The sequence below is a fragment of the Eublepharis macularius genome, chromosome 3 (genome assembly GCF_028583425.1).
Source record: "Eublepharis macularius isolate TG4126 chromosome 3, MPM_Emac_v1.0, whole genome shotgun sequence".
NCBI lineage: Eukaryota > Metazoa > Chordata > Lepidosauria > Squamata > Eublepharidae > Eublepharis > Eublepharis macularius.
Window position 1 is genome coordinate 23,856,248 of NC_072792.1, and position 21,906 is coordinate 23,878,153.

Consider the following 21,906-nt stretch of genomic DNA (forward strand, 5'->3'; position numbering starts at 1 on the left):
GGAAATCCAGTTGGTCCTTAAGGGGCTGCTGGACCCAGATCTTGCGGCAGACGCCTGGCTGCAAGCGGGGAGATTGAGGAAGGGGATCAGCACCCTCGAGGCTTGGCCAGCGACTCTGAAAGGGCTTCCAAAAGGAAGTACCCCGCAGCGGATAGTTTTCGAGGCAACAAACACTTCTCATAACGCAATGACTTTGCAACAGCGGGAAGTGCTGTGACATTTGCAGAGGGGGCGTATCTCCTGCGCCCTTGGGCCCTAACAAACGCTGCTCCAAAGAGACACAAAGAACAGCAAGGCTACAATGTTAGCCTGAAGAAGCAGGGCAGGGCTGGGCTTCCCCTCCGGGGCAGAATCTTGGGTTGCCAACCTCCAGGTGGTAGCTGGAAATCCCCCAGAATTGCAACTGATCTCCGGGCCACAAGGGGGTTGCTTTGGAGGGGGGACTCCGGGGCATCAGGCAAGGGGGGATGGAGGAGGAAGCTCCTCCGCAGATATTTCCTGGGGAGGGGAGGTACATCAGGCAGGTTTTAGGATGGCCAGCACCAAGCTGAGAAATTCCAGGAGATTTGGGGGTGGAGCCTGAGGAGGGGAGAAAACTCAGCAGTAGTTACTTATTTATTTGTAACAGCATATCACACAGTCCATCCTCCAAAGCAGTCAGGGGAGCTGGCCTCGATTCTTATACGGTTGCCAGTCTCCAGGAGTGGCCTGGAAATCTCCTTGCATCACAACTGATTTTCAAACTACAGAGATCAGTTCCCCTGGAGGAAATGACAGCTCCAGAGTGTAAATTCTATCCTATAGAGTGTAAATGAACTTACTCCCCCAATTTTCACCTCCATAGGCATCGCCCAAAATGTCCAGGAGTTTCCCAGACCAGAGTTGGCAATCAGTTATAATTTGGGGAGCTCGCCAGGCCCCACCTGCAAACCAGCTTTGCAGCCAAATCGCACAGGGATGCCCTACGGACTTTTGCAGCTCGGCAGCGCAATCCTACGCAAGCATGCTGGGCAGTCCCCTTGCGTCCCATAAGGCTTGCTCCAAAGGAGGAACGCGCAGGACTGCGGGAAGCCCGCGATGCCCCACGCCCTTCTCTCGCCTTGCCTCAACGTCTGCAACGAGCATGTGCGCAAGGGCGGGGTCTCTTGTCACGTGACGGACCGAATTCCAGTCAGCTGACTGGGGGGCGTGGCTGCGAGAAAGTGACCCCAAAAGTCTGGCGCCGGGGGAGCCCCGCGCTTCTTCCCGCGGGACTGGCCATGGGTGCGAGCGGGGCTGTCTGGCAGCCTTGGCGGCTGCTGCTGCTGTGGCCGGCACTCCTGGGCTTTGCAGCCGGCTGCCCGCAGCAACTGCGGTGGCCCGTGCCGTACAGGTGAGGCTGCAGACGCAGCGGGGCTCCGGGGGGCTGGCGCAAGAGCGGGGATGCCGGACGCTTGGCTGCTTCGCCCTTCTGCCTTCATCGGGAACAAGAATGGCCGGGCGCAAGGACGGGCAAAGTTGCCTAAAACAGGTGGTGGGGAAGGGGGACCAGCCAGGCCCTCCAGCCGGGGCGCCAGTTGTGTTTTTAAAGGGATGGAATTCAGGGCAGTTAGCGCTGGTCGCTCGTGAAAAGCTCCTTGTTGAACGGCTGGCGAGGGTCCTGCCGCCCTCCTTTCCCTCGTATGTAGAGATGCAAGCGAGAGCGTTGTTAAATTGTTGCCTTGATTTATGTAGTGCATTCAAAACAGCCCCCTGCCCTTCTTCCACAAAGATCAGGGCAGGTTTTCCTTCTCCTTTGTCCTCACGCCCCCAGAAGGGGGTACCTTAGAGTACCTGAGTGTGTGTGACTGACCCAGAGGGGGGATTTGAACCCAGCTCTCCCAGATGAATGCTCTCATCCCTACCGCATGCGGGTCCCCCTCTTCCTGTTCCTGATTTCAGCCTGTAAGGTAAGCTGCCAACCCCTCAATCCTTTAGTTTGAGTGGCCTGCCCTGAACATTGATAGTCCTGGGCCTCCTTAAGATGTATTGTTAGTGCTCACCAATGGATGCATGGAGGAGCTTTGGAGCGGCTTGCTCCTCTACGTTTTCCAAGATGTGTCCCTCATGCATTCAGTTGGGGGGTCAGCAAAATGTTGAGTGTTCAGGTTATTTACAGGCATGCGCAATGTGCCCATATGATAATTCAGAGCTGTGCAGGCAAGTGGTAGTTTCCAGCTTTTACCCTCATTATGCACACTTAAGTGTTATTTTAATCAAACGTGTTTAATTTAATGCAGGCGTTTTGATGACCGCCCTCCAACAGATCCTTATTGCCAGGCTCGTTACACCTTCTGCCCCACTGGCTCTGCCATTCCAATAATGAGCGACAAAGATGTCCTTGAGGTGTATCGGTTGCAAGCGCCTGTCTGGGAGTTCAAATATGGAGATCTCTTGGGTCACCTGGTAAGTTGCTGTCTCTTCTCCCTCCCTATCCTTTCACTGTTACCCAAAATTAACATTAAAATCAAAAACGACAACACATCTCCCTAATGGATGCATACTTCATGCATCTAATGAAGTGAGCTCACTCTCAAATGCTGATGCTGGAATAAATTGTGAGTCTCTAAAATGCCACAAAACTTCTGGTTCATTTAGTTGTATTCCTGGCCCCTTCAGGAATCTTCCTCACATTTTGGGGTTACAAAAAACAAGAGAAACCCTTTACATTTTTAACATTAAACTTTCAGCATAATTTACAAGTTGTTCCTGTGGGCCATGCTAATCTCTGCCAAGGTACAGTAACACTATGAATTGATCAGTTTTTTCGGTATCAAATCAGTGCAATCCTAAACAGAGTTTCTCCAGTCTAAGCCCATTGATATCTATTGCTGTTCCTTTTGCTTAGGGCTTGTCTACACATTAATCAGAAAGGTACAGCCTTCCTAGGACTCTGCCACTTTAGACAAATGTTATTTAAAAAGTTCGTATCTTACTTGGCATCCTACAAACCCCCCCAATAAAACACCACATTTATCGGATTACAGCATAACTATAGCCCGGAGGTTCTGTTTTTTCATCTGCAGGCGTCTGCATACTTTTCCGATTGCAGAGCTCTTTGAATTCACTGAGACATAGCTCAGAACAAACATACATGAGATCAGAAAAAATTAGACACGTAGAAGGTCTCAGTATTCCTGAGCCTTAGGAAAATGTATGAGCGGTTGGGCAGCATGTCGATTTATGCACAGAAGGTACTTTGTTTGGTTCCTGGCAACTCCAGTTAAAGGATGACCTTGGACTAGAGGATTTGAAAGGGCCCTGCCTGAGATCGCAATCCTTGGGCTCTGTGGTTCTGACAACTGGACCCTGTGAAAGATGGCTTCATATAGAAGGGGTTGCATATTGTAAATCCTGTTTCTAAACTGGCTTGCTCCTCCTGCCGGCATGCATTAAAAAACTTATTTTAATTCCTTAACAGGCCAACGTTGTGCAGAGCTGGTGCATCTAAGCCTGTTAATTTTAAAGCATTTCATGTCCCTTTATGTTCTGTTTCAGCTCCGTATCGGATTTCTGCTTGTTTTCAAATTTCCATTGTATTGTTTATTGGATGTCCCAGCCTTGCACTGTGCAATCTGCCTAAAGTCTCAGTGAGTAAGGCAAACTATAAATAACATGAAAATACAATTTTAAAATTGAGCATACTTAATGTGGCACAGGATTGGGGTGTAAGTTGCCACTGAGTTGATCAATAGCTTTTCTCAGACTAAGCATTTAAGCATATGAATATAAAAAGAAACAAAACCGCACAACTGTGAAACCAGCATTTTCTCAGACGATGGGGCAGGCACGTTTGCAAGGGAAAACTTCAGTCCGTGTTTCTGCTCCTCATCTTGGGTGAGGCTGAGGTCTACGTGGTGAGCTCTTCTGAGAAGCAAGCTCCGAGAGAGATTCCTGAGCAATGCTATTGGTTCAGTGGGCAGTGGAGAACTGCGCAGGTAGGCACAGCTTCTCCCCTTTGGGCATGCACTGGCCACTGCTGCGTCTCTGAGCAGGAGCTTCATTCAGTTTTGGTGTGAGATCATAAAGAAGCAACCACATCCTATTTTGAATCATTTCCGTCAGGCCTACAGTGGGTTGGCTCTTCTTTTCTTTTCAGAGAATCATGCACGACGCTGTTGGTTTCACGAGCTCTTTAACGGGAAGGAACTATACGATGGAATGGTATGAACTGTTCCAGCTGGGAAACTGCACATTTCCGCATCTCCGCCCTGACAGGCTCGCGCCGTTTTGGTGTAATCAAGGGGCTGCCTGTTTTTATGAAGGAATCAACGATGCCCACTGGAAGGAGAACGGAAGCTTGGTTCTGGTCACCACTATCTCAGGTACCAAGTCAGCCTTAGTCCACAGGGCTTTGAGTCTAGTTGCACCTTTAAGGACCAACCAAGAGCTTCCAGGATACAAGCTTTTGAGTTAAACTCTGACAGAGAGAGATACTGGCCTTGAACCTTGCTCACAAAACACACATGGGTCTTCTCAGCACTGTCCTATGGGCAAGGCACTTTCCTTGGTGGCAGGTGGTCCCCACCTTGAAATATCTACCACCAGAGGAATGGATAAAGTCCCAGCCTTCATGAGGTTCAGGCTCACGCCACAGATGGAAGTAAATGTGGCTGCTTTGGTTGATGGTGATTGTGGATGTAGCTCTGGGAGGTGCAGCGTGAGTACCACTGGTGTAGGTCTTAAGGCACTTCCATGTTATGTGGAACTGTGAAGGTCTCCAGAAGCCTGTTCAGTAACCCCTACCCTCCAATAGCAACAGTTTGCTCTAGCAGTGACGTTCCTTACTTTTGTGTTGGTTCTTTGTGACTGCTGTCCCTTGTTGATTTCCCCCTAGAAACGTGGTGGCTCTCTCACAATCCTTTGCAATAAATATGGGAACATGGAAAAGATTCTGCATTTCAAAACATCCTACACAATGGAACTAGGTCTGCTTGGCTCTTGAAACTGTCTGGGCAGACTTTCAAACACCCTAGACTAGAGGTATCATCACTAAACTACCACTGGACTAAACATAATTGGTGGTTGTGTGGCTCTTAGAGGGCAGGAGACACCCGGCAGTAAATCAGAGTAGGCGATCGAGAGGTAGCTCACTCACCGATTCCATGATCACAGTTGCAGGATGAGATGCATAAAAGCCTCCGCCCTTGCCAAAGGTGTTGACTCGTGGATCTTTGACTTACCTCTTGAATGTCTAAAAAGAGGCCGAAGCGAGGTCAAGGGTTATCCCGGAATTACTCTTGTTCCATATAATCTGTTTGACATGTAAGAACTCTTTAAGAGGAGGGACAGAATGCTGCCCGGGAAGAGTGGAGGGTCCAGCAGAGAGGGCTCTTCCTTGAAGAGCACTGCCAAATTGTCAAGTTTGGCTGGGGAATCACTTGTGGTGGGGAATAAGAAGCAGGTTCATGCGCCTTCATCATTTGGGCATACCTAGTATTTCAAGCAGTGTTTTGGTACATAAGATCAAAAGTTTATGTCTCACAAGGTACTGAAATGTTAATCCCATAATGATGGGTTTCAGAAACCACACAAAGTCAGTACAGCTGAACTGTAGTTAAGTCTTTAAAGAACATAAACATCCGAGATCTTCAGGGCTGCAGGATCTGGGGCTTTGGTTTTATCCGGGAAACCGAGGTGTCAAAAGAAAACACAGCTAATCTCTTAAATCCTAAAGGTTTCAATTTGAGAGATTTAACCACATAGCTCCTATTCCAATCAGATAGCTGCTTTGTAGTCCTGGAGGAAAATCTTCTAGAGGCAGCCCCTGTTATGTGTGCACCCTCAGCAACTCATCTCAAAAAGCAACGTCTGTGACTGCCTGTATGGAACAAGGATCTCGTTCACGCTTGCTGGAGTTAGGGAGGAAAGGAGGAGACAGAAGGAAGACCTGGCAGCTTCCCAGAGAGGCAGAGGGAGGGGAGGGAACATGGAAGATTTCAGGCCACTTCACACACTTAGCTGCAAGGTCCCTCCTGGCCATATGACAGGGGAGGGTGAACGTTTCTGTAAACCCACCACACTGATACGCAATGCAGGCTGTTCATACATTCTTCTGCATGAAGAACAACAGGTGTGCCCGTAAGGCCTGGGGATCGTGTCAAGGAAGGGGGGCAAAGTATTTTCTGCCACTCTTTACCCAGGAAAACTGTAGCCCAGTTGAATGGGGCTGGCACAGATCCACCTGTGCAGTGCCAGACAATGGACGGGGATCAGTTGCATGATGGGGAATTCAGAAGGACCTCCTGGGTGTACATTCCCCCCCCCCCCCCACTATTTCCTCTTTCCCTCCTCCAGGCAACCCTCAGACCCTCAACTTTCCCTGCTGCCTTCTCTCCTTCCCATGTCTTACCTTTCCCTTGTCTTCAGTTTCTTATTATTTACACATATACGTTACCATTCTTCACAGGGGGACCCAGAACAGTTTGTATCATTCTCTCCTCCTTTTTATCCTTACAACTCTGTATGGTGAAATAGGCTGAGAATGTGTAATGGCCCAATGTTACCATGTGTGTTTCCTTGGCAAAGTGGTGATTTGACCCTGGTCTCCCAGTCCGAAACTCTAACCACTACACCACACCGGTTTTCAGGCTGATCAGTAGCAAGCAGCTGGGCCCGTGCAAGTCATGGAACGTGCATGTTATCAAGTCACCTGGTGGCTGCTGGCAGGCGAAATCCTCCCTCAGAGGCTAAAACAGCTCCGGAAAGGGCCCTGCCTTCCCCCTTCCTTTTACTGACAGAAATCAAGGCTAGAAATCTGGCAGTACTGTCATGGCTGCCAAGAACAACCTCTGAGGGTGTTTCTTAAAGCTACAGGTGCTGCTTCTGTTATGGAGTGGGTCAACCCCTCCTGATTTTTTTTTCCAGATTTTTTTTTTAAATAAACCTGGGACTTTTTTCAAGTTGTCTGTCTTGTCTGTTCAAGGCTCCAATTTCTGGCTATAAGTAACCACAGATTTGGCCATGTTGAGAATTAGATGTTTTTAGTGAGCCTGTGTTTTGATTTGGATTATAACCCCAAATCCTGTTTAGCTGGAGATCGTCTGAACATTAGTAAGTGGAAGAAGCATTTACATTTTTTGTCGTTACTGGCCTGAACCCTGACATGTTTCTTTTAGGGCGTTCAAGAGTTAAAATAGGGCTCTTTTTGTTTCAGTGAGGAAAAGCTCCTTCTAAACCTCCCCAAATCTGCAAAATGCAGTGTTCTTTCCCATACTTGTGTTTCTGTGGCAGTCACTTGTAATTTACCTGTCACATGGGGCAGCCTAAACAGCAGATCAGGCAAGCTCTTCATGCCGAAGGAATGATGACTTATCCTAGTTCAGTGGCAAGCTGCCAGGCTTCTGGTAAAACTGGCTCATGCTCAATTCGAAGCCACTATGCCAAAGCACAGCACTGTGGCATTCAGTGCTTTGGTGGTGACAAAGAATAAAAGTGTTTTGTATTCAGCTTGTTGAGAATTCCAGCTTTATTTTTTTAAGCAAGAGTCTAGTCCTTATGGCTACAAAGATCATGGGTAAATTCCTACAGATACATTGCTTGTCACAGTTTTTACTTCAAAAAGGTACAAGTGAGAGACAAACAATTAAGACCAACAGCAGGTGTCTGCTGTAAACCTAATGCATGCAAAAGAGTGGCTGAATCAGGTATCTATTATGTAGTAGGCAGGGCTTTAGCGCCTGGCAAGGCTCCTAGCCCTTCTCTATGGCTGGAAAAAGCAAGGTGCAACGTTCAGAAAAAGAAAAAAAAATGCAAACTAGCACATTGCTAGAAATCTTCTGCTGTTTGGGCCGTTTTGTTTTAAAGTGCAGAGGGCACAGGGCTTGATCAGGAAGATTTCAGAGGGAGGGATGCTGCCTTTTCTCGCTCTCAAGTGATACTATTGAAATGTTCTCTGTTCCTCTCCTCCTTCCAGGAGCGATGTTTAATCAGATGGCCAAATGGGTGAAATACGACAACAGAACTGGAATTTACTACGAGACCTGGATGGTCAAGGAGAGTCCAGAGGAGCAGGCCAGAGTGTGGTTTGAGGCCTATGAGTGCTCCAAATTTGTCCTGAGGATGTATCAAAAACTGGCAGATTTAGGAGCGGTTTTCAAAAAGATACAAACCAATTACACCACCCTCACTCTCTTCAGCGGAGAGCCCATTTGCCTTGGGAATGAAACATCCATCTTTGGACCCCAAGGCAGCAACAAAACGCTTGCTATGGCTATCAGAGACTTCTATTCTCCGTTCAAACCTTATCATTCCTTCAAAGAATTCTTTATAAACTTCTGGAGAATATTCAATGAAGTGATTCTGAAACATGAATTTTACTTCTTCTACAACCTAGAATACTGGTTTTTACCCCTGAAATACCCTTATGTCAAAATAGCCTATGAGGAAATCCCATTACCTGGTTCAAGCACCAGCAGACTGAATCCTTCGCAAAGGACATCAGCAAATGCAACCCTGCTGTGAAATCCAGTACTAGTAAATATGTTTCTGTCAGTACTGAAAAGAGCTCTGGGAGGAAGATCTAACTTACAATCAACCTGCTTTGTCTAGCACTGGGAACAGAAGATTCTTTTATATACTAACTTGACTGACATGTACAGTATTGTAAGACAGCAGACCATGCCAAATGCTGGCAAGGTGTGCTTCACCAAAGCTGTGTACTCTGCCAAAATGGTGCCCTGCCTCTAATTTGGGGCCAATTGTTTAAAACCCATCCAGCAGGCCTGGAGGAGAATTATTCACATGTTAAAGAGTTTCCAACGTTCATTCTTGCTCCTATACGCTGCAGAATTGCTGGTATGGCAACTCAAAAGTACTCAAACCAGAATTGGCCCATGTAAGTATTTCATGAGAGGACTTCCTAAACAATGGGGTTATTAGATTGTTCACAGTGACAGCTGGACATGAGACTCGAGTTTTGGTTCTGGATCAGGAGCATGGATACAGGCATTTCCACAGATGCAAGGGCTTCTACCTGTGGAGCGCACCTTTCCTGCCTCCCATTCCTGTGGCAGCCTAAAATACCTCCTGAAATCCTGTTCTCTGAGGTTGTCTCCATGGGAGGTGTGGGATCGTGATGTTCCACAGGAGGAAGTCTTTGTGCCTGCAGAAAACATTCATCAAGGCCCAACCAAGAAAATGGACAAAAGTAAGTCCCCTTAATTATTTTGTAATCTAGAACCACGCTGCTGAATCGTGGTGGTGGTTTGGATCTTGGGGAGTGTGCTCATTTAGAAAAAAAAGCCTCCTTATAAATATGCCTGCACATTGATTACTGTGTACACCCCTCTCTCCAATTGTCCTTCACACAAAAGGTCTTGCTTATGGAATGCGACTTCCCACTCAGCCATGCTCACAAGTCCCATTTCTGCATACCCTGCCACACAAGGAAAAGAAACTATGAATAAAGGCTTCAGAAGCCGCTTGGCGGTTTGGTTTTGACGTCAGTGCTCATTTTTCAGACTAATTTCACTGTATGAAAGAATGGATGCCTTTAAACTCTCTCAAGCCCCCGTCCTCATTTCCTCCCAAAACGGGGGTTAAGAGTCTGAAGGCCTGAAGAGATGTTAATAACCCAGCAGGTTTAAACTCCGGAAACCTTCACTACAGTAGAAGTAGGAGGCCAAAGGGTTTGAGGGGGGCAGAACAGCCAGGAAGCCTCAAGCCTCTTCCCTACACTACAGACAGGTTATTGGCAAGCTCCCAAAAATGTGACAGGAATACTCCACAGCATGTTTTTCCCTTGGCACACAGCAACAACACACGTTTAACTACCTGGCATTAGGGAATAATTTCTCGTTTGGAGGAAACGATTTGCAGGAAGGAGCAGTTTAGGAGTTTGCTGTTTTAGCAATTAAGGCACTGATTAACTGCTACCTCACTCCACCCCCCTTTCCCAACAATTTCAAATTTTACTTGCATCTTATGCCCTGCAGCATCTCTTGGGAGGAGGAGGAAGGTAATTAAATCAGCGAAGTATGGTCATAAATCACTTTTCCCAGGACAGCCGGTGGTGTGCCACCTTGCAGATACCTGAACTTCCTCTTAAGACGCTAAAGCTTACCTGCTTGTGATAACCACTGCACGTGTAAAATGGGGACAACAGAATATAAGGGAAATTCAAAGCTCAACTACATTTTACATTTAATTTCCTTTTTTTCTTTTCAGTGCAACCTTAAGCAGAGTTAAACCCATTTAAGCCCACCTACTCCAATGGACACAGAAGGATATGTTGTTGTTTAGGATTGCACTGTCTGCCTGGTAAATATGTCATTTCTCCAAAGTTATGGGCTTCTGGTTCCAAACAAATAACATGTAAAATTACTATGCTCCCATGACATCATCAGGCCCTAGCTAGTGAGGCGCAGGATTTATGACAGGAACCTGGTAATTCTAGTGCCTCCCCCATAGCCATGCACTCATGTACACTCTAACAATCTGTCCCATACCTATCCGAAACAATCAAGAACCTGAGCATCTAATTCTGCTCCTCACAATATGTGCAGAGGAGGAGGAGGAGGAGGAGGAAATGCTCTTTTACTGAAGCTCTGCCACAACAGTCACCACAGAGCCATCTTTGGCAGCCTCTCTCCTGGGCGGCAGTATGGGGTCCACTGGGCTGCAACACGCGATGGGAAGTCACGTGACAGAAAGAGGAACCAGTTCTGGCCTTGCTAGTGTCAAGGTCATGAGCAGCAGACCGAGAGAGGCAGGAAACACACAAGGTGAGCAACAAGGTTGCTGCAGGGAGGGACCAGCCACTTCATTCTGTGTCACGCACACAAGACAGCTCAACTTGCTTTCTCCTCTCCTCATCATACGTACCCCTGATCCCAACAACCTCCTCCTGCCACCACTCAGCCAATGCTCTTTGCCTACACTTGCAGCTTTCTGAGAGGGGATGTTCTGCGTGTCACGTACTTGTATGGAGCACTGAAAGACTACTGCGGGAGGGGCGGGGGGGGATGAGACCTACAGTGAAGAGGGACTACTGCAAGCATGTGTGCTGAGCATTTGAGGTCAGACTGGGGTGGGGGGCATGATAAAGAAGACCATTTTTTTGGCAAGGCTCTCAGCTCACCTGTACAAAAAAAACCCCTTTTACCCCGAGTGAGCTCACCGTACCATCCTCGTCCCTCCCAGCACACATGAAAAAGAGGCAGATGACACGGCACCCCCATTGTAACACATGTGCACTTGCAGCAAAAAGGAAGCTCTGTGATGCTGCTGCTGCAGACAGTACCAACAACTGCTCAGTACAGGCACTGAACCAATTGTGGGACTGCACAGAGAGTACAACCCAGGCGGTTATCACAGACAACAAAAGAAGAAACGCTGTCTGCAGAGTGGTTCAGCAGTAATCCAAGACGGTACTCCTAAACCCTCTTCTGGAATGCTCACTGACAAGCTGGTCGAAGCTAACATACTTGTGCATTCTACCCACAGAACATGATGGGCAGTACAGGATTATAACCCCCACCCTATAAACTGCATCCTGTGACCATTGTGTTTTCACTAATTTTACTATCATCTTTTTGCCCCAATGCACAGTTTACTGGCATGTTGCTTGTGTCGTCACAATCATGAGCAATTTGGTATCATCTGCAAACGGATCACCTCCCGTTTTATGAATCAACAGCATTGTTCTCAACAGAGGTTTCTTAGGGAACTCCAGGGAAAGCTGTACATGGCAGATCTGATTCCCTCATTAAGGCCTATGTGAGAAGCACACATGAGCACAGAACTCCTGTTAAATATGCACCAACACTATTTGTTTGACTCTGTTTAGGATAGAGCCAGTGAGGTGTAGTAGTTAAGAGCACAGGACTCTAACCTGGAGAGCCAGTTTGATTCCTCACTCCTCCACAAAAGCCAGCTGGGTGACCTTGGGCGAGTCACAGTTCTCTGGAGCTCTCTCAGCCCCACCCACCTCACAGGGTGATTGCTGTGGGGTTATAATAACATTTTGTAAACCGCTCTGAGTGGCATTAAGTTGTCTTGAAGGGCGGTATATAAATCGAATGTTGTTGTTGTTGTTATTATTATTATTATTATATGGAACACACTGCATGGCTATTAGGGTACACAGGATCAACCATGGGTACTTGGCACCTAGTACAATTTAACTGTAATAACTTTAGGCGGAAAAGAAACACTGTGAGTGCTCATTATTATGAACTGGAGTTTTCATAGTGACCTGCAGTGCTTACTGAAGGGCTTAGGAACTGATAAGGCGCTGGGTGAGAGACTGTATAAAGGTCTGCTCCCTTGGCCAATGTTCTTAGTCCTCACCCCATAAACCTTCTTTACCTCACATATCCTGCCTTTCTCCCCATTAAGGACCCAAAGCTCTTACATTATTCCCTCTTCCATTTTATCCTCATAACAACAACAATCTTATGAGGGAGGTTAGGCTGAGGGTGTGTGCATGGAACAAGGTCACCCAGCAAGCTTCCATGAAAGAACAGGGATTCAAACCTTGGTATCCCAAGGTATGACACTCTAACCACTATACCACCACCTCCAAATGACTTCCACATCCTCCCCTCCCTTCTGTAACCTTAGTCCTTGCCCCCTCATCTCACATTCTTTGAATACTTAAAGCAATATGGTCTATCTGCCCAAATTCAGTTGATTTACACAAGTATTCATATGCAAAGTTCAAATACAGCCTTACCTATAATGTTTGCTGGAGCAAAATTCACAAAGAAATATAAAGAAAATTGAAAAATATTTACACACATACACACACACGCCCCTGTCACAACAAACTCTGGAATCACTATCGCTATTCTGATCAAACGTTCGCATTAATGGGGAAAATGCCTTCGGGTAAGAATGATTTAAGTACGCTAATATGTACTACAGCCCTTGAAAATAGTTACAAGAACCCTATTACATTACATTTACTATAAATAATATAGTATTCGTCATGCATCTGACGAAGAGAGCTGTGATTCTTGAAAGCTTATGCCTCGATAAAGTTGGTTAGTTTTAAAGGTGCTATTGGACTTTCTACTATTTTTCAACTACAGACTAACACAGCTAACTCCTCTCGATCGGTGTACACAGAGTATGTGTTGGATCCAGAACACCCTGGCTTCTAGGTATCAAGCAATTCAACATGGACCAGGATCCAAAGAACACTGCCTGAGCAGAAGGCAATGCTGGGCATGTGCAATAGCCAAGAGTGCATACATGAGAGAAAGAGAACCACCTGGTGCCCACCCATTCACCATGCTAATTTTCCTCTTTTAAACAGATCTAAAGTTCTAGAGCTTGCACTAGGTGTGCATGTCACAATCTGATTGCAGGATATAAAAAGTGAGAGAATCAAAAAAAGAGGCTGCACCTAGAGACAGACTGGAAGAAAGAGATTAAAAACTTTCTCATTTACTATTTCAGAACAGAGAAGGAATGACAAAAACACAAATGGCAAGATTCACGTGTACAGTTTTTACCATGTTTGTGAATGTTCCATTACCCAAAGTTGTATAATAATAAGGGGGGGGGGGGAGGAAATACGAAACATAGTAGCAGCATGACATAGATGAGGGTTATTATGCATTACTGGGGAAGGGAAAGAAGTCAAGAGGGTTGCTGTCCATGTCGTTCATAATGTGAGTGTGTGTACGGCTGCTATAGTACAGGCATGAAGAACAACTGAAAAAGGCGCCCTAACTGCAGCAAAACCTGAACCATGGTTGAGCTATGTCTGTATGAGGGCCTTTTAAGGAGAAAGAATACCGTATACCCTGCAGCTGTGGACAAGTTTACATCGGGACCACAAAGCGTAGCATCCAGACAAGAATAAAAGAACATGAAAGACACTGCGGACTTGGACAACCTGAAAAATCAGCAGTGGCTGAACATAGCCTAACGCAAACAGGGCACAGTATCCTATTCCAGGACACCAAAATACTGGACAACACTTCCAACTACTTTGTCAGACTGCACAGGGAAGCCATTGAAATTCACAAGCATAAGCAAAACTTCAACAGGAAAGAAGAAACCTTAAGAATGAACAGAGCATGGTTTCCAGTTCTGAAAAACACCAGGCTAACAAAACACTCTATACCCGACAATAGCCCTGCAGAGAAGATTAGCACATCAAGCACCAATCCATATGCAAAAGAACCTCCTCAGGATACAGTGAAGCCTCCCGCCATTAGCATTCCACACCCTGGGAAACTCTTACAGGATGACTCAGCTCAACCCCACCCCTCCTGAGTAGATATAAATGACCTGCCAACATCTTTTCCACACTGTGACACTGAGAGATCTCTGTCTTTTGGTGCTACACCTCTGAAGATGCCAGCCACAGCTGCTGGTGAAACGTCAGGAACTACAATGCCAAGACCACGGCAATACAGCCCGGAAAACCCACAACAACCATCATTCTCTGGCCATGAAAGCCTTCGACAATACAAAGAATACTTCATTCAGAACATCTTTTATCCAACAACAAGCTGTCTGCTCTCATATTTGATATATGAGCCCAGTAGTTCTTACTTCCATAGTATTTTTGGGACAGATGGGTGAATACCAGATTTCCATCTAATTCCTTACTAGAAGTCTTGCAGATAGACAAGCAAATTAGACAACCTACAAAAGGATGTCAGTCAACTACAAGCTGGGGGGAAGGGGGGGCTTTTATAAATGCTAGATTGTCTGGAAGCATTTTTTACTAGGCCCAGGTAAGTCGCTATTTACAAGCTCTATGGGAGCTACTTCTTGGGTAAACTCTTGCATCACAGTGATGACTGCATAAAAGAATTATATGGGTGGGGCAAATGACTTAGTTCCTCTACACAAAAGCATCATATCCTCCCACTTCCCTGCCCCCCTCAGCTGTGGAAAAACTGCATCTTTCACCTAGACCATACTGAGTCTCTCTACATGAGACCTCTTATATGGGGACGCTCAAGTGTAGGGAGATGCAATGTTAGCTGGGAAGCATAGTTCAATTTCACCTCTCTACACAAGGGCAATTTAAAAAGAGTCAGCGGAGATCACTCCTCAGAAGGTTTGTTCATTTTATCTTCGCCTCCCCAAAGGGGAGGGGAAACTGACAGAGCCTTCCAGAAATTAACAAACCCTCTTGAGCAATCTCTGCAGGCTCTCCTGTAGAGAGGTGAAAATGACAGTCTCTTTGGCTCTGTCTTTTTAAACTACACTTCGTCTCCCTACACTTGAGCATCCTCAGGTAAGATGTCTCGTGTAGAGAGACTCACTGTTACCGCATTCAGAAGTTACGAGAATGACATGAGTGACACCTGTCATAATTGGCTCCTGCTCTACAGCATGGAGCTGGCTTAGTTCCTGAAGACGTCGACTCTGAATTAGCAACGCCATGTTCATCTTCGTTCTTCTGTGCCTCCACACATGGGACTGCGCAGGCGCAGGCCAGCCGCCGGAGAATTTTCTAGAGCTTCCATGGCTCCGAAGGGGCCGTTTGTCGCGCGCCTCAGCGACCGTTTTCCCGCCCAAACGGTCACGTGATCCTCCAGCGACCAACGGCCCCTTCCCTCAGTTCTCTTCTTGCCGCCGCTTGGAGAGAACGTGAGCTTCGTTGCTCTGTGCTTTTGTGCTTCGTGCTTTATCTGACTGATTGCTTGGCTTTTGACTTCGGACTTCGTGACCTCGACTATTCTTCGGATCTCGTTTGGACTTTGTTGTGGACTCGGTAATTTGACTCGGACTGTTTTTGACCTTCCTTTCGCGTGCCCCTGAAGATGGCCTCAAAGGCTCTCTTCAAGCATTGCCTCCAATGCCACACTAAAATGGCCAAGACCGATGGCCATGAACTGTGCCTGTTCTGTTTGGGGGAGACCCATAATGTAACGGCCTGTAAGATTTGCCAGGGCTTCACCAGCAAGGCCCGACAGGAGCGCAAGGCCCGTCTTAACTCCTCCCTGTGGCAGAAGGTCATGTCCGGAGGCGCCCCGTTGCCCTCCTCCAAGGCCGGCCCTAGCCCCTCTGCCGAACGGCATTCCAGAGCTGGCTCAGTGGCCTCCGCGAGGTCGGGGTCGAAACCGCGTCCCCCGAGTGCCTCGGCGTCGAGAGCGGCCTCTCCAGCGCAGGGACCGGTGCGGCCGCCCCGTAGCGCATCTTCCACCAGGTCGGATCCGAGACCGACATCGGAACCGAGGATCCGTCTTCCGAGTCCCCGATCGGAACCGACGACCGGGTCGATTCCGGTAAAACCTAAGAGATCGAGGCCGAGGTCCCCTTCGAAGGCGAGGAGCGCGTCGGTTCCGAGGTCTTCTTCGGAACCGGCGAAGAAGAAGAAGAAGACCAAACATCACCGGTCGCCGCATCCCGCTACTCAGGAAGAGGTCATCGTGCTTCCTCACACGCCTTCCCCTCATCTGGATTCCCCGGAGCCAGAAGACATCTCCGTGCCGGTGCCGGATCCGATGGCCTTCGAGACGGTCCCCGCAGAATTCTCTTCGGGACCGGAGCCGAGCCCGCGCCGTCGGATCCGAACATCGCCTGCTCTTCGGTCGCCGAGGCTGGAACCGAGCCCGTCTCCACGTCGGAGCCGTCCTTCCCCTGCCCGTCCATCTTCACCAGCTGCCGGTCGTGAGCGACGTCGGTCTGGGGACAGTGTCCGATCGGCCCGGTCCACTGCGTCCCGACATCGACAGGCCTCCTACCTCCCCTCGCCATACCATTGCCAGTGGGAAGGGGCACCTGCGGGTTTCTCCGTGTCGGAACCGAGGCCTTCGACATCGAGGTCGACGTGGGCTCCCCCTCCGCACCAGGTTCCGGAATCCCAGCTCGGTTCCGATGAGGAGGATGTGGAGAGCTTTGGCGGCTACCAGTCGGAGTCCTGGTCCGAACCATCGCCAGCTGAGGAGCTGGTACCATCTGCGGACTCGCCATTCGAGGACCTCCGCATCTACGCCGACCAGATGGCAAGGATGGCCAAGGCTCTCGAGATGGACATCTCCTCGGCAGTTCCCCAGACCAAGGACAAGCTCCTCAAACGCATTTACGGAGACAACCCGGCATACGTTGGCTTCCCCATGCTCGAGGGTCTTGAGGAAATCGTGGAGAAGGTATGGCAGGTGCCCTGCGATCAACCTCCAACATCCAAGAGGATTGAGCAGCTCTACAAGATCAAGCAGGGTACCTGGCCGGCGCTGGTGAAACACCCTCCACCTTCCTCCTTGGTCACAGAGGAGTTCAACCCCAGGCGATCGGGTCACTCCTCGGTACCTGCCGATAAGGAGGGCAAGAAACTGGATGCCATGGGCAGGCGCCAGTACATTGTTTCTTCCCTGGGTCTGAGGATTGCCAACTATCAGACCATCATGGCAGGGTACCAGCTGTACCTCTGGGAGAAGTTGGCATCCTATACCCGGGACCTCCCTCCTGAGCAGAAGGCTGTGGTGTCCCTGCTGCAGACAGAGGCTGTGAGGCTGTCTAAGCAGCAGATGAACGCTGGAAGCCACGCTGCTGACACTGCTGCTAGAGGGATGGCTTCGGCGGTGGTCCTCAGGCGCCACTCCTGGTTGCGGTCTACGGCCCTGTCCCAAGAGGTGCGTTCCAGAGTGGAGAGCATGCCATTTGAGGGGGACTCGCTCTTTTCCAAAGCGACCGACGAGACCCTGAAGAAGAAGAAGGAGGACCGGCAGACGGCGCGGTCTTTGGGTCTGGCTCCAGCGGACAAGCCCTCCTCCAGGTCACGGTACGCTCCCCGATCTGGCCCTTACCATTACCAGGGCAGATACCATCAACAGCGGCCGGGCTACCAGCAGTATCCTGCCTACCAACAGCGGCCCTACCCTCCCGCACAACAGCAGAGGAGGCGTCGGCCCTTCAAGCCTCGTCCGGCACAACAACCGGCCCAGCAGAAGGATCAGCAGGGCACCGGGAGGCAGTACTGACGGGTCACGCCAGCCGTATCCCCGAACTTTTCGGACAGACTTAGTCCACTCCTCTCTGAGTGGGAGTCAATAACATCTGACTCATGGGTCTTAACTATTGTTGAACTGGGATACGGGCTGGAGTTCGTTGAGCTGCCTAGATGCAGTTCACCCCTGACAGCTGTCAATAACACTATGGCCGAGCTGGATGCGGAGATCGTGTCGCTCTTGGCCAAAGGTGCTGTGGAAGAATTGCCCTATGAGGACTCTGTAAAGGGATTCTTCTCTAGGTTCTTCCTGGTCCCTAAGAAGGATGGGGGCTTACGTCCCATCTTAGATCTGAGGGGCCTTAATGCCTTCCTCAAGGTGACCAAATTCAAAATGGTAACGTTGGCGGCTGTGATCGCCTTGCTAAAACAGGGGGATTGGTTTGCGGTTCTTGACTTAAAAGACGCATACTTTCACGTGGGCATACGGAAGGAGCACAGGAAGTACCTGAGCTTTGTTTACCGGCAACGGGTTTTCCGGTATAAGGTGCTCCCCTTTGGCCTGTCCACTGCCCCACGAGTGTTCACTAAATGTGTGGCCCCTGTGGTTTCCTTCCTACGGGAAGAAGGCTGTACCATCTTTCCGTACCTCGATGACTGGCTCATCGTGGCTGAATCAGAGTCTAGGCTGGTGCAGGACATTGGCTTGGTACTTAGCACTTGCCAACGCCTGGGGCTCCTGGTGAACTTGGAGAAATCCAAACTGGTGCCCAACTGCAAGGTGTCCTACATTGGTGCACTGTTAGACTCTGTGGAGGGTAAGGCCCTGCTCCCCTTGGAGAGGGCTCGGTCCCTAAGGGGTCTAGTGTCCATGTTTAAAAGGAACCGGTTCCAGTCTGTGCGCACTATCCAGTGCTTACTAGGGCATATGGCAGCGGCCACCTCTGTGGTGCCTTTCGCTAGGCTGCGTATGCGCTCTCTACAGAACTGGTTTGTGCGGAGGTATGATGCTCTACTGCACCCTCCGTCCCTCAAATTCTCTATCCCGAGGGTCATCCTCTCCTCCTTGGACTGGTGGCTGTCTGACGACAACTTGTTTAGAGGGACCCCTTTCGGGTATCAACACCATGACATCACGGTTACCACTGATGCCTCTCTGTTGGGATGGGGGGCTTACTGTGGTGATGTGTCGGTGCAAGATGTCTGGTCTGACAGGGAAAAGACCCTCCATATCAATGTGCTTGAACTAAGGGCCATTCGTTTCGCACTTGTGTCTCTTACAGCACTGCTGAGAAATCGTCATGTCTTGGTGCAGACGGACAACACGACTGCCATGTACTACGTGAATCAGCAGGGGGGCACAGTGTCCATGGCCCTGTGCCGGGAAGCCACACTCACTTGGCAGTGGGCTATCAAGAACGGCGTGTCGCTCCGTGCTATACACGTGGCTGGGTCGGACAATGCCCGGGCAGATGCCCTCAGCAGGGTCCCTTTACTGGAACACGAGTGGGAACTGAACGTAGAGTGCGTTGGGCCGATCTTCCAGATGTGGGGTCATCCAGTGATAGATGTGTTCGCCACTGCGGCGACCACCAAGGCCCACACGTTCTGTTCCAGGGCAGGGAGCGACCCCCTCTCTATTGGGGATGCCTTCCAGTTTACGTGGACGCAGGGCTTGCACTACATGTTTCCTCCGTTCCCCTTGATTCCCAGGGTCCTGTGCAAGATAGAGGAGGACGGGACGGACTGCATCCTAGTGGCCCCCTTCTGGCCACGGCAGGTTTGGTTCCCGAAGCTCCTGCGGATGTCCCAACGGACGTATGTGAGTCTGCCCTCTCGGCAAGACCTTCTCCTAAACGGGAGCCTGGTCCACCACGATCCGAGGAAGCTGCATCTAACGGCTTGGCGGATCGTTCCTCCCCGATAGGCTTTACTGACGAGGTACAGAGGGTCCTCCTGAATGCTCGTCGGCCATCCACTAGGCGCGCTTATGCGGCCAAGTGGCGCAGGTTTGAGCTCTGGGCACTTGCCAGAGGAGTGGTGCCTGACAACAGTCCCTTGGGGGTGGTGTTCGAGTATTTGTGCCACTTGCGTGGCCTGGGCTTGAAGGCTTCCTCCCTCAAGGTCCACCTGGCAGCGATATCAGCTGCTCACACCCGAGTTGAGGGTGCTACGGTGTTTTCTCACCCACAATCCCGCCAGTTCCTTAAGGGCATGTACAATCTTTACCCACCTGTGTCAGCGCTAGTGCCTCAGTGGTCGCTGTCCTTGGTGCTCTCACGTCTCATGTTGCCTCCATTTGAACCGATGGCTACATGCCCCTTGGATATGCTATCCTACAAGGTAGCATTCTTGGTGGCCGTCACATCGGCCAGAAGGGTCAGTGAGCTGTCTGCACTGAGGTCTGACCCTCCCTTTCTTGTGTTTCACCCCAACAAGGTGGTCCTGCGTCCCTGCCTTGGGTTCCTGCCTAAGGTGGTGTCCGCCTTCCACCTCTCGCAGGATATCTCACTGCCTGCATTCTTTCCTCAACCCTCCTCTAAGGGGGAAAAGGCCCTCCATACCCTAGACTTAAAGAGGGCCCTAGCCTATTACCTGGATAGGACGAAGGGATTCCGCTCCAGTCCTCACCTGTTTGTATGTTTTGGGGCCAAGGACAAGGGTAACAGGGCTTCCTCACAGACCCTGTCTAGGTGGATTGTGACGGCCATTAGCAAGGCCTATTCCCTAGCAGGGGTGGCTTGCCCGCTTCATGTCAGAGCCCACTCCACGCGGTCCCAAGCATCCTCTTCGGCACTCCTCAGGGGGGTGCCCCTGGTTAACATTTGTAAAGCAGCCACATGGTCCTCTGCAGACACCTTTGTCAGGCATTACGCCGTTGATGTCAATGCGGAGCAGGATGTATCTGTGGCCAAGGCTGTCTTACACTCCCTTTTTTCCTGAGGGAGTTTTGGTTTGACTTCCTTGACGTACCTGTTGGGTACCCTTGAGTGAAAGTGTGTATATATGTACCTGGGGGTGTGTATATATGTAAATATTGAGTATTTATGTGTCCTTACACAGTATTTTTACATAGATGTATATATGCATATCTATTTATTGTTGATCTTGTTTGCTTAATAAAATTGTGTTGGACTTCACCCCCGCCTTCCTTATTGTGTGAAGCTTGGTACACTCCCATGTGTGGAGGCACAGAAGAACGAAGATGAAAACAGGGTTAACATACCTGTAACTTATGTTCATCGAGTTCTTCTGTGCTGACACACAACCCTCCCTCCTACCCCGCTGTGAACTCCAATGCACAATACTGTGATGGCTGTAACGGATATTGGTGTTTTTAAGGTGTTACGGCTGAAGTGTGTTGGTCAAGCGGCGGCAAGGGAGAACTGAGGGAAGGGGCCGTTGGTCGCTGGAGGATCACGTGACCGTTTGGGCGGGAAAACGGTCGCTGAGGCGCGCGACAAACGGCCCCTTCGGAGCCATGGAAGCTCTAGAAAATTCTCCGGCGGCTGGCCTGCGCCTGCGCAGTCCCATGTGTGTCAGCACAGAAGAACTCGATGAACATAAGTTACAGGTATGTTAACCCTGTTTTTTGGACAAAGGAGGAAGCATCACACAGATAATGAGAATCAAGTATCTGTTTCCCTTAAGTACAACTAAGACTTCACTGCCACTCAGCCTTTAAAAGACAAGGCTCAACATTTTGCAATCTCAACCAAACATTTGAAACAGGGAGGGACCCTTTTCTGCCATTTCAGCTAGTAATTTTTTGAGAGGGTAATTTTGGCCAAGATCCAGACAACAGGCCTGTGGATTCTCACACACACACTCATGCTGCATCCAACAATATTCTTGAAATAGAGCAGAGTATCAAAGAGCAGCAACTATCAACCGAAAATTCTTACAAAAAAAAATGTGAATAAGTATGCTAGTTCAGTTATGCCATAGTCAAGCAATTCCATAGGAGCACACAGTTATCAAAGAACCAAGTACTGGAAGGTACACATACAAGCAGAAGTTAAATACCA

The 21,906-nt window shown here is 49.1% G+C and overlaps 1 protein-coding gene across 2 annotated transcripts; it reads left to right on the forward strand.

The window, feature by feature from the left end:
• The first annotated feature begins 1,191 nt into the window (after positions 1-1,191).
• On the forward strand, positions 1,192-10,236 carry CLN5 (CLN5 intracellular trafficking protein). Of its 2 annotated transcripts, XR_008596683.1 has the most exons (5): positions 1,192-1,372; positions 2,259-2,424; positions 4,118-4,343; positions 7,934-8,854; positions 10,186-10,236. XR_008596683.1 is itself a non-coding variant. In XM_054974001.1 (4 exons), the coding sequence occupies exons 1-4, from the start codon at positions 1,260-1,262 to the stop codon at positions 8,479-8,481; spliced, it is 1,053 nt and encodes a 350-aa protein (XP_054829976.1). In that variant the 5' UTR covers positions 1,192-1,259; the 3' UTR covers positions 8,482-9,486. The 2 variants fall into 2 exon arrangements, 1 of the variants encoding a protein (XP_054829976.1); XM_054974001.1 differs by lacking the exon at positions 10,186-10,236 and having other exon boundaries at positions 7,934-9,486.
• The last annotated feature ends 11,670 nt before the right edge of the window (positions 10,237-21,906 follow it).

Coding starts and splice junctions, on each gene's coding strand:
- CLN5 (XM_054974001.1), top strand. CDS start 1,260: ATGGGTGCGAGCGGGGCTGTCTGGCAGCCTTGGCGGCTGCTGCTGCTG. Junction 1,373..2,258: donor CGGTGGCCCGTGCCGTACAG/GTGAGGCTGCAG, acceptor AATTTAATGCAG/GCGTTTTGATGACCGCCCTC. Junction 4,344..7,933: donor TCTGGTCACCACTATCTCAG/GTACCAAGTCAG, acceptor TCCTCCTTCCAG/GAGCGATGTTTAATCAGATG.